Genomic DNA, 12,105 nt, shown 5'->3' on the forward strand with positions numbered 1-12,105 from the left:
TTACTTTTTTTTAAAATAACATCTGGTTTTGTATTATCTTGCAGTCTTTCAAATGTTTATTTTTTAGTTGTAGTTGGACACAATATCTTTATTCTATTTATTTATAAGTGGTGCAGAGGGCCTCACGTGCTAGGCCAGCACTCTACCACTGAGCCACAACCCCAGCCCCTCCCACCAACATTACTAATGTGGTGTTGACACTCCCCTGACGTAATTAGGTCTTTAGGCATGACCTTTAATCTCTCTCAACCTGTTTGCTGATTTTAAAGAACAGAAATGATGACTACTTCAGGGTTATAGCAAAGCTAAGTTTAACCAGAGGAAGTATCACCTAAACTGTCCGAATTGCTTGTGCCACTGCTGGGGAGAGGAAACTATAAATTCTGAATGAGAAGCCTTTGGGAACAGCCCTTTTATCTGTCTATGATAAATGCAGCCCAGCGGGCATGGTAACTTGCTTAAGTACCCGGTATTTAGTCATACTGGACATTTTAGGGTTAACAGATCCTCCCTTTCCTCCTGGGCATGGTTAACTCCTGTTTAATTGGCTATCCTTACGGGGGCGAAAGGCAGTTTATAGGTAAAACTGGGAAGCCTCTCTTAGCCTCTGACCATCAATACTCCTGATTCAGAAAGACGTGGCAGGCCTGGTTCTCAAAATGGAAAGCCACCCGGGGCGAAAGGGAACTCACGCTCCGGGCGAGCCCGCAGAACAGTGGCGGCGAAGGCGGCTCTGTTGGGCTCTGTTGTAATCATTCTAATTCCCCTCCAGAGGAAGGTACCTCCCCTTCGAGGGAAGGCGCCGGACGTGACGCTGAACCTTCAGCAGTCCCGTAGTCAGACCGTGGGACTAGCTCAGGCCCACGTGTCCCCAGTTCCCGCTAGCTCGAGATCCTGGCCTCCACGGACCTCAGGGCACTTTAGGGGCACCACCCGCCCAACTTCCTGAGCGGAGTCATGTCTGGCAACGGTAACGCGAGTAACGCGGCTGCAACGGCGGTGAGTCCTGAGCGGGTGACCGGCAAGACTTGAGGCTTCCGGTAGAGCCATGCAACGATTGGCCAGAGGTTGCCATCCTCCTTTGTCTATTGGTTGGAATGGCTTTCCGTCATCTTTTTCCTCTATGGTTTTTTAAAGGGCCAGTAGCTAGGTTAGCTTTTGGAAGAAAAGGGAAAAATCAGTGAGGAGTGGGGGAAGGGTTAGGTGTGGAAGTACTGTCAGCCGTGGAACCTTCATCCTTGAGGACTTATCCTTGCTCCTTCCGTCTAGGCCTTGTATATTTGGCTCTAGGGTTAGTAAACTAGCACGGGTGAAGTTCATCTACATAAGCAGCGTTCTTTCATAAGATACAGGCCAGTGGGGCCACCTTGGAAAACATTCGCACCTGATTCAAAGGAGAGCACATCCCCAATTCTCCGAACTGCGCACAAATGCCTTGGAAGTAGAGCCTTGTCCCTTTCTGCTTTATAGCAGTCACCCAGCCTCATGAGACTGGGGATTTGTCTTTCCAACCTGGATCTTCCCATTCTTAGCTTGACTGCCTACCCATGCGCTGGTGCACAGGCAGACTACAGAGCCATGGAGGCTACTGCATGCCTGAGATAAGACAAAAGGGGCGGCTGCTTATCTCCTTCTTTCCAGTCTGAGGGTGAGCAATGGGTTTCTTTGCTAGTGCAGACATGACAGAACACTGAGCTAGAAGGAAAAAGTTGATCTTTCCATTATTAGCTGTGTGACCCTAAGCGAATCATTTCACCTCTCAGTGCCAGCCTTTGCTTTTGTAACATCCTTCGACAATTGCCTGCCCTGTCTACCTAGTAGAATTGTTGTGAAGGCAACAATATGCAAAAGCAATAGAGCTAGCTGTTCATCCCATGCTGGTCTCAAACTTCTCCTCCAGCAATCCTCCCACTTTGCCTCCCAAGTGTTGGTACTATCAGTGGGAATCACTGAAACCTGCTTGGTGTGGTTTGGTACTGGAGATTGAACTCAGGGGTTCTTCACTGCTAAGCAAGATCCCCAGTCCTTTTTTATTATTTGTTTTAAGATAGGGTATCGCTAAGTTGCTGAGGGTCTTGCTAAGGTGCTGAGGCTGACCTCAAACTTGCAATGCTCCTGCCTCAGCCTCCTGAGTCTCTGGGATGACAGACATACTCCAGTGTGCCCAGCTGCAAATATGTATTTTTTAATGGAACAATTTGACTTGAATAAGTTTTGCAGATTCAGTAACTTGAGGGATTGCTTGAATTTTGCAGTTCTGGGACCTTAGATTCCTTTTTCTGGGCTTCCTATGGTAGAATTTTAGAGTCCTGTTTCAAGCCCAGCCAAATTTGCACGGGGCCTTACAGAGCCGATTTATTGAAGGAGTGATCATAGTGGAATAGACTTGAGTCCAAGAACACCAAGCTCTTACCTCCTCCAACAATAAAGGAACCAGATGTCTGACTGCAAAAGAACTTCATAGGATGAAGATCCTAGAACAGGGGAAATTGACGTTTCTACAGTGGCTCCTGTTTGATGTAGAAAGAAATAGAACCTCTGACTCACACTAAAGAACCCAATTTTATCTGCTTGGCACTGAATACCTTCATCCAAGGTGCCTGACAGGAAGAAGTGTGTCCCATTGAGGGTTTTTTTTTTTTTTTTTTGGCGGGGGCAGGGATGTGCCAGGGATTGAATTCAGGGGCTCTTGATCACTAAGCCACATCCCCAGCCCTATTTTGTATTTTATTTATTTAGAGACAGGGTCTTGGGCTGGGGATGTGGCTCAAGCGGTAGCGCACTCACCTAGCTTGCGTGCGGCCCGGGTTCGATCCTCAGCACCACATACAAACAAAGATGTTGTGTCCGCTGAGAACTAAGAAAAAATAAATAAATATTTAAAAAAAAATTCTCTCTCTCTCTCTCTGTCCCCCTCTCTCTCACTCTCTTTAAAAAAAAAAAAATAGAGAGACAGGGTCTTACTGAGTTGCTTAGTGCCTCACATTTGCTGAGGCTGGCTTTGAACTCGTGATCCTGCTGCCTCAGCCTCCTGAGCTGCTAACAGTCATGCACCACCATACCCAGCCTCCCATTGAGTTTTTGGCTTGAGATCTGACACCCCAACATTTACTTGATGAGACCAGAGGGAGCACTCTTGATGAATGAATGTTAGGCAGTTCAGCCTCATAGTCTTATAGATATTGAGGGAGAAGTTACATCATCATTTCATAGATGAACAAACAGGCCCTGGTGGGATGGTGCAATGTTACCCAATAAGAGGCCTAGCAGACTGTACATTAGATCATTTGACCCAAGTCCAGTAGGTGCATTCCAACCAGATTAAGGGACCCTTAGTGTGGCAGCTTCTAAGTAGTTCTCAGCATCTGGTGGCACTGAAGCTTTCTGGAGTGCCTGCACTGTGCTGGATCGTAAACCTGTACTCCAGTGATGTGTGACTTCAGCTGCCCTGCCCAACCAATTGGAGGCTCCACCCTCCCTTTGGCCAGGCTGATGGGCCTTATCTCTTTACCCACATGTTTGTGTACAGCACTCCCACTGAGAATTGACTTGGCCAGGGTGGGCTTTGAGTCTCAGTGTCCTGGTTACTGCCACAACAGTAGTAGCAGATCCTACCATTGCTTCCCTCTGGATCCTGTATAGAGAAGAAGGTACTGAGGAAGGTCAAGGGACTAGTTTTGAAGTATTTCTCCACTCTGAGGCTCAGCCAGCCACACACAGGCCAGAGACTGAGGTTTCTTTCTTCAGAGTTAGTGAGTCTGGTTCTTGGACAAGGAACATAAGGATCAGAGGGGACTGTAACCCAGAGATTTTTTTTCAACAGGAAGAAAACGGCTCAAAGATGAAAGTAATTCGAGTGGGTACCCGTAAGAGCCAGGTAAGTGTGGAGATTGGGTGGAGGAGATTTGTCAGAAAAATTCTGGTGCTCACAGGATGACAAATTGAGGGGGCCCAGAGGGTCAGCTCCCAGCATAGAGGAAATGAGGTGGCTGGGGGTTAAATCCTGTGGGGAATGGCAGATTAATTTCTGTAGAAAATTACATCCTGAGCTAGGGTGCAGAGGACTCCCAGTCCAGACTCTTCTCTTTCCCAGGTGAGAATTCCATTCCCTTTAGGATCTCCCTGACCTTATGAGGATCTGAGCTTGGAGCAGTGGCCAGGGAAGGGCAGGACTAATACAAATCTTTATCCTCAGCTGGCTCGCATACAGACAGACAGTGTGGTGGCAATGCTGAAAGCCTTATACCCTGGCCTGCAGTTTGAAATCAGTAAGTTTCCTGGAGATGTATGGAAGTTAATGGGAAGTCAGTATTAGTGGAGGGGAAAGCACAGGGTTCCTGGCTTTGCTTATCACCAAAGACTGGCCCCTGTCTCCAAGAACCCCTCTTGGCTTCTCCCAGTTGGAGGGCTGGCTTTCCTCTGAACATCTCTAGCTCTGACTGTCTGGGTTAATTTGGCATTTAATATCTTCTGCCTTGGATTTTTTTTGCGAGTGGGTCTGTCTTCCTGTTAGATGGTGGGGAAGGAGCTTATGTGGCTCTGTTCCACCTTAATTTTAGTACAGTACTGGGCACAGTAGGGGCTCAATAAATGCTGATTAATGATGTGATTGGTTGATTTTCTTCTCAGTTGCTATGTCCACCACAGGGGACAAGATTCTTGATACTGCACTCTCTAAGGTAACAACAACTTCCCTTCATTCCTTATACCCCTTCATTCTTCCTTGCCCTAAAAGATTCACTCTGAGGCTCTCTCTTGCCTGGCAGATTGGAGAGAAGAGCCTGTTTACCAAGGAGCTAGAGTATGCCCTGGAGAAGAATGAGTAAGTGGAGACAGGACAGCATGGCACAATCTCTTGCTGGGATCCCAGTATGCTACAGATCCAGAGATCAGTAAAGCTGCTAGTGTGGACCAGATAAAATAGGGGACTCATATGTGGGGTTCGGGCTTCTGAAAAGGAGAGTGACCTGGTCTGGAGCCATCTGGCTGCTTGGAATGTAAGAGTGATTGGGAAAATGGGGTAGAAGGTAAGTGGGGAGGAGAGCATATCAAATGTCCCAAGGCCTGGGGAAGGCCTGCTTCCTGAACTACCCTTGGCTCCACTACTGAAGCTGAGGCAGGAGCCAACTGCTTCAGCCCCTTCTCCTCTCCCTGCCTCCAATCTCTCTAGAGTTGATCTGGTCGTTCACTCCCTGAAGGACCTGCCCACCGTGCTGCCTCCTGCCTTCACCATTGGAGCCATCTGCAAGTAAGAGTCCTGGAAGCAAGGGGCCTGAGCAGGGGGTAGACCTCACAGGAGACTTTGCTTTTCCCTCTGGGACTTGGTCCTCTGCTTTGAGTGTGGCAGAAAACTCAGAATATGCCAGTTAGTTAGCTACTGAGAGAATGGAAATGACTCAAATTGAAATTTCTCCTTCATTCCATGACCTTCCTTCCTCCTCCAGGCGGGAAAACCCCTGTGATGCTGTTGTCTTTCACCCAAAATTTGTTGGGAAGACCCTAGAAACCTTGCCAGAAAAGAGGTGAGTGGGGCCTGGATGGTCATCCTGGTGGGAGGAGCAGGAAAGGAACAGTGGCTGCCTAGTGTTAAATTTTAAATCCTCTTTCTGAGCAGCACTGTGGGAACCAGCTCCCTGCGGAGAGCAGCTCAGCTGCAGAGAAAGTTTCCACATCTGGAGTTCAAGAGTATTGTATCCTTTAGAAGGAGGGGTCAAGATTCTTGATACTTGAGGAAGAAGATAAGACCTAGATGACCCTGGAAGTCCTGAGAGTGGAAGGGGCTTCTGGTGCAGGTGGCCCATAGGGGCAGCAGGCTGACTCTTTCCATCCACCCATTCACCCATCCTTCCATGTATCCATCCATCCATCTGCAATCCTTTAATGTTTTCTTAGCCCAATGTAGATGCCTCACATTGGGGATAATGATGAATAATATAAACTTTGTCCTTACTTATGTAGGATGAAAAGTTTATGTTTTAGTTAGGTCTATAGATAGGCATTGATGATACAAAGGGATAGTGAATAGTGATTGTTTCTGGGGGCATAGAGGTGCTTCCATTTTTACTTTATATATGCTACTATATTATTTTGATTTTTTTTTTTTTACTATGCAGTGGGCTTTGTTTGTTTGTTTTGTATTAGAGATTGAACCCAGGGGTACTTAAGTACTTACCCACTGAGCAACATCCCCAGCCCTTTTTTTGGGGGGTACCAGGGATTGAATTCAGGGACACTCAACCATTGAGCCACATCCCCAGCCTTATTTTGTATTATACTTAGATACAGGGTCTCACTGAGTTGCTTAGCAACTCGCTTTTACTGAGGCCAGCTTTGAATTCGAGATCCTGCTGCCTCAGCCTCCCCAGCCTCTGGGATTACAGGAGTGCGCGACTGTACCCAACATTCTCAGCTCTTTTTATTTTTTGAGACATGGTCTCACTAAGTTACTAAGACTGTCCTCAATCTTGGAATCCTCTTCTCTCAGCCTCCCAATTTGTTGGGATTACAGGTGTGCACCACCATGCCTGGTGAATATATAGTTTTATTTTATTTTATTTTATTTTATTTTTAGAGAGAGAGAGAGTGAGAGAGAGAGAGAGATAATTTTTTAATATTTATTTTTATTTTAGTTTTCGGCAGACACAACATCTTTGTTGGTATGTGGTGCTGAGGATCGAACCCGGGCCGCACGCATGCCAGGCGAGTGCGCTACCACTTGAGCCACATCCCCAGCCGCGAATATATAGTTTTATAAAACTAATTTTAAAAATGGTATATGCTAAGTGCTTAATGGGTAAAAATGGGGATTCTCTGGAAGCATCTACCTGGAACATCTAAACAGAGACTTAGGGATCATGGAAGGTTTCTCTGGAGTCTTGTAACCTTGGGCAAGTTATTTAACCTTTCTGTATCATTGTCCTCATCTGTATAGTACTGCACATCTACTGCACAGGGCTGGCATGAAAATGAAATGAGCTGATATGGGAAAGCACTTTAGAACAGCATGGTGTTGTAAATGGTAGCTGTTGTCATGAAGCTGAGAGCTAAAAGATGGGTAGATGGAGAAGAAAAGAAATCCAAATAGCATGTGGCTTCTGTTAGTCCTTAGCATCTCTCCGCAGCGGGGAAACCTCAACACCCGGCTTCGGAAGCTGGATGAGCAGCATGAATTCAGTGCCATCATCCTGGCTGTGGCTGGCCTGCAGCGCATGGGCTGGCAGAACCGGGTGGGCCAGGTAGGGGCTTCCAATTTCTCCTCCCTGAGTTCATCTGTTTCTCCTTCCTTCCTGTACCATCTCCTCCTCTTCCTCCTCCTCCTCCTTTTTTTTTTTTTTTTTTTGTACTAGAGATTTAACCCAGGGCACTTTACAACTGAGCTACATTCTCTTCTCGGCCCTGTTTATTTGTTTTTTTATTTATATTTATTTATTTACCTATTTATTTATTTTGAGACCGGATATCACTGAGTTTCTTAGGGCCTCACTAAGTTGCTGAGGCTGGCCTTGAACTTGCACTCCTCCTGTCTCAGCCTCCTGGGCTGCTGGGATTACAGGTGTGTACTGCACTGCCATGCCTGGCTGTACCACCTCCTCCTCCTTTTTTTTTTTTTTTTCTTTGTCACTGTAGATGGGCAATATGCCTTTATTTGTTTCATTTTATATGGTGCTAAGGATTGAACCCAGTTGCTCATAAATGCTAGGTGAGTGCTCTGCCACTGAGCTACAGCCTCAGCCCCACCTGACCTCTAATGCTGCAAATAGATTCCCAGGATGGGGAGATTGGAAAACAAAGTCCAGACTCCTGCTTGTGCCTCCTCAGGCTTTCTAGATGTTAATCGAAGTACATCTCATTGCTGGATGCTTTTGGGCACCCCTGACCTCTCCTCACCCTTCTACCTGTTCTACTTCCACAGATCCTACATCCAGAGGAATGCATGTATGCTGTAGGCCAGGTAAGCTTGAGAAGCCACTTGTTAATTTGCTCCCTTCCCTTTGTTCTCAACAAGGAATCTGGTCTCTCAACCTACAATATCTGCATTCCTCAAAATAAAATTCTCAGGGAGGGGGCCTTGGGATGCTACTGGCCCCAAAGACCCTAGGGAACAGGCAGAAGGGTGGTTCCCATCCTTAGCTGCATTAGTTGAGCGAAGATCAAGCTTGATGTGTTTTCATCAGGGGGCCCTGGCTGTGGAAGTCCGAGCCAAGGACCAGGACATCTTGGATCTAGTGGGTGTATTACATGATCCTGAGACTCTGCTTCGCTGCATCGCTGAAAGGGCTTTTCTGAGGCACCTGGTAGGACCTGTGCTTGCCCTGGAGGAGGGGGGTGGGCAGCCAGGATGTGCTATGTAGTGATCACTCATTCTTGTTGAATGTTATGAATGTGGAGGATGCAGGTCTTGACCCAGCAGCCTTTTCAGTTATGTCCTTTGTATCTCTGAGGGCTGTGGTCAAAGCATAGGAACTTTTCATTGCAGGAAGGAGGCTGCAGTGTGCCAGTAGCAGTGCATACAGTGATAAAAGATGGGCAAGTAAGTAGGGGAAAATGGGTGGGAAGACAGGGAAGGACTACGGCATTTCTCCCTATGCAGCCTAGGTTTCTAAGCAGTTCCCTCTCAGAATATGCTGAAGCAACCATTTTCTTTCCCAGCTGTACTTGACTGGAGGAGTCTGGAGTCTAGATGGCTCAGAAAGCATGCAAGAGACAATGCAGGCTACCATCCATGTCCCCACTCAGGTACCAAGAATGGAGGGTGAGGAGGGAGTAATAAATAATAGTGCATGTAATCTTGTCATTCTCACCAAATCTCACCTCCTTCCTTCATCCAGTATGACAATGGCCCAGAGGATGATCCACAACTAGTAGGCATCACTGCCCTGAACATTCCGAGAGGAGCCCAGCTGGCTGCTGAGAACTTGGGCATCAGCCTGGCCAGCTTGTTGCTGAACAAAGGAGCCAAGAACATCCTAGATGTTGCACGGCAGGTTAATGATGTCCACTAAATGGCCTGTGGGGTTCAAGTGCTTGAATTGCCACTTTCCAGTGCCTATGTCTAGCCTTCAGGACCCCTGTGATCAATGGGGAGTGATTACCCCAGACTGAACTGCAGGGTCTGAGACTTCCAAGGACTTGCCTCACCTTGGGGCATTGATGACTGCCTTGCCTTCTTTAAATGGGGCGCCATCTCTTTTTAGACATCCAAGCCAGTCTTTGAATGTAACCAACTCTACTAATAAACCAGCTCTGAAAATTGGTTGTCTGGGGAAAAGAGATAAAGCCCCTCCACCACCAATACCCCCCCCCCCTTTTTTTTAACTAGGAATGGAACCCAGAGGCACTTTACCACTGAGCTATATCCCTAGCCCTTTTTGAGACAGGGTCTCACTAAACTTAGTGCCTTGCTAAATTAAATTGCTGAGGATGGTCTCAAACTTGTGATCCTCCTGTGTCAGCCCCCCGAGTTGTTGGGATTATGGGCATTAGTCACCATGCCTGGCAAAACTCTTAAACCTTACTTGAGTCTAAGACCTTTGAAGCTCAATGTTCTGGAACTTTTTTTGTGTGTGTGGGGGGGGCGGTGGGTTGAGCTACATCCCCAACCCTATTTTTATTTTTTTAAGACAGGGTCTCACTGAGTTGCTTAGCACCTTCCTTTTGCTGAGGCCAGCTTTGAACTTGGGATCCTCCAGTCTCAGCCTCTGGAGCTGCTGGCGCTGCTGGAATTAGTTATGGCAAGGCTCCCAGCTCTTCAATGTTTATACCTTGACAGTGATTTCAAACAAGTCCATTGTCTCACAGGGAGCTCCAAGAAAGCAAGAGAATTGCTTTAAAATCTATGGCTTAGAGCCTAGAGTGTAGTTCAATGGTAGAGCACTTGCACAGCAGAGGCCTCTGGCACTGCCAAAAAAAGAAAACAACCCCAGATCCTAGTTTGTCCCTTTTCCAGTTAACAGTACAGCATATTTAATATTAGTCTCTTCCACCCCACTACTTCAGGAAAGAAAGCATACATGTTATTAACCCTACAACTCTTGTAAAATGAAAAGACACTTCTTTTTTTTTTTTTTTTTTTTTAAAGAATCCTTTAATAAACAAAATTAGACCATCTGAAACTCCCCAATACTTAAGGTTCTAGTCGTGGATGGGTTAGCTGCAAAATTCCAGTTCAGAAGCCAAGAGAGGCTCAGTCCACAGATTAACTGACATGTGCTGGTATCTAGGTGCTTGGATTGCCGAGTTTAGTGGCTGGAAGGGAAATGGGGTTGATAAGCCCGACAGGCCCAGTTTTCAGTCTCTTTCGCACAAACAACTCTATTGCTATCCACACAACCAGCTCTATGTCCAAACTGGAGCAAACTTCTTCCTAGGAGTCATCTCAGGAGGAAAGATTTGTCCTGGCCACACCACGTAGGCCTATGAGTGAAGACGGAGATGACTGAAAATCCTGGGACTTGGCATAAAGGGGGCACCAAACCAAAACAAGTGATCGATTTCTCTCAAAGCTTGGAAATCAACAGTCAACGTCTGAAAGTCCTGGCAAGAGCTAAGCACCACGCTGAAGAAATGATACATCCAGGCTGCAGCAACTGAGGAACTCACCTTGAGGGCTGCCGGCTTCTTGGCCTTGGCTGCCCACCTCTGCCCTACGTCAACGCGGAAAGCAAGTCTTCCAGAAGGTGGGCCTGACCGCAGCCCACCAGCCATTCTGAGGATGGGGGGGCGGCTGAGTCACCCTCACCAAGGAGGGCAGGTGCTGCGCCCCCAGCCCAGTCCCGCGGCCCAAGGGCCCGGAACGAGCCCGAGAAGGACGCCAGCCCACCCCTCCTCCCGGTAGCCAGGACAAGGACCAAGGCCCTTTAGCGCCGCGGCAGGCCGTGCGGGCGAGGGGGAGGGGAGGGTGGGAGGCGGCGGGGACGCGAGGGGAGGGGGCCGGGCGCTGGGGTTCGCACGCCTAGCGGCCCAACGTGGCTCAGCTCTTTCCGTGAGGGCGGTGGTGGCCCTTAAAAGGGCCTTTGTGATAGCATAGGGAGGGCTGGGCAGCCGCCCGCAGCGCGGGCACCCCTCAGTATTCCTGAGAGGCCTGGGTGGCCTTCTTGCCGCCCGCCGGCGCCTTCGGCCCCACGGTGGCGCTGGTCTTCTTGGGCAGCAGCACGGCCTGGATGTTGGGCAGGACGCCCCCTTGAGCGATCGTCACGCCGCCCAGAAGCTTGTTGAGCTCCTCGTCGTTGCGGATGGCCAGCTGCAGGTGGCGGGGGATGATACGCGTCTTCTTGTTGTCGCGGGCCGCGTTGCCCGCCAGCTCCAGAATCTCAGCGGTGAGGTACTCGAGCACCGCCGCCAGGTAAACCGGCGCGCCGGCGCCCACTCGCTCGGCGTAATGGCCCTTCCTCAGCAGCCGATGTACTCGGCCCACAGGGAACTGGAGACCCGCGCGGGAAGAGCGCGACTTGGCTTTAGCGCGGGCCTTGCCGCCAGTCTTGCCGCGGCCGGACATAATGCGCGAGGTAGAACAGTGAAGAACAGCGTCTCAGAAGACCTCTCAACTGCCGCCCGCCGCAGTCCAACTGCTGCCGCGCGCGCCGCAGGGCCGCCCTTATAAGCCCCTAGGGCACACCCCCGCGCCCTTTCGATTGGTTCTTTTCTCCAATACGCGCCTCCGGTTGGTTGCGATTAACCCTTCCGTGACGTGCCTCAGCTGGGAAAGCGCGCCCGGCGATTGGTCGAATTTGAAAACCTTTTGCCCGGGGAAAATGACGAGGAAGAGTGATAGCACACAGCCGGCCTGCCACCTCCGGCTGTGGCCAATCCATGTAAAGCGCGGGAGATTTAAACCCTATAGCCAGAGACCAAAACCGGAAGCCAAAAAGGGTAGCACCTGAATCAGTGCTGGATAGCCCCTGGGAAATCCGTGCTGGCCTATGATTTTTATTTTATTTTATTTGTAAATATTTATTTTTTAGTTTTTGGCAGACACAACATCTTTGTTTGTATGTGGTGCTGAGGATCCAACCCGGGCTGCACGAATGCCAGGCTACGCTACGACTTGAGCCACATCCCCAGGCCCTGGCCTGATTTTTAAAGGAAAGGCGTCAACTCTACAACTAT

The 12,105-nt window shown here is 48.7% G+C and overlaps 2 protein-coding genes across 2 annotated transcripts; one reads left to right on the plus strand and one right to left on the minus strand.

Moving 5' to 3' along the window:
• The first annotated feature begins 810 nt into the window (after positions 1-810).
• Positions 811-9,253, plus strand: Hmbs (hydroxymethylbilane synthase). Its single transcript, XM_026403459.2, has 14 exons — positions 811-999; positions 3,824-3,877; positions 4,196-4,268; positions 4,630-4,679; positions 4,767-4,822; positions 5,171-5,248; positions 5,445-5,522; positions 5,615-5,690; positions 7,122-7,235; positions 7,913-7,951; positions 8,175-8,294; positions 8,477-8,530; positions 8,650-8,736; positions 8,829-9,253. The coding sequence occupies exons 1-14, from the start codon at positions 958-960 to the stop codon at positions 9,000-9,002; spliced, it is 1,095 nt and encodes a 364-aa protein (XP_026259244.1). The 5' UTR covers positions 811-957; the 3' UTR covers positions 9,003-9,253.
• Positions 9,254-10,087: 834 nt separating this feature from the next.
• H2ax (H2A.X variant histone) lies at positions 10,088-11,550 on the minus strand. The gene has a single exon (XM_026403465.2). It carries the CDS (start codon positions 11,492-11,494, stop codon positions 11,063-11,065), a length of 432 nt encoding a protein of 143 aa, XP_026259250.1. The 5' UTR covers positions 11,495-11,550; the 3' UTR covers positions 10,088-11,062.
• Between the last annotated feature and the right edge of the window lie 555 nt (positions 11,551-12,105).

This window comes from Urocitellus parryii, chromosome 4 (genome assembly GCF_045843805.1).
Source record: "Urocitellus parryii isolate mUroPar1 chromosome 4, mUroPar1.hap1, whole genome shotgun sequence".
In the NCBI taxonomy this organism is placed as follows: domain Eukaryota; kingdom Metazoa; phylum Chordata; class Mammalia; order Rodentia; family Sciuridae; genus Urocitellus; species Urocitellus parryii.

Coding starts and splice junctions, on each gene's coding strand:
- H2ax (XM_026403465.2), bottom strand. CDS start 11,494: ATGTCCGGCCGCGGCAAGACTGGCGGCAAGGCCCGCGCTAAAGCCAAG.
- Hmbs (XM_026403459.2), top strand. CDS start 958: ATGTCTGGCAACGGTAACGCGAGTAACGCGGCTGCAACGGCG. Junction 8,295..8,476: donor GGGCTTTTCTGAGGCACCTG/GTAGGACCTGTG, acceptor TTTTCATTGCAG/GAAGGAGGCTGCAGTGTGCC. Junction 8,531..8,649: donor CAGTGATAAAAGATGGGCAA/GTAAGTAGGGGA, acceptor TTTCTTTCCCAG/CTGTACTTGACTGGAGGAGT.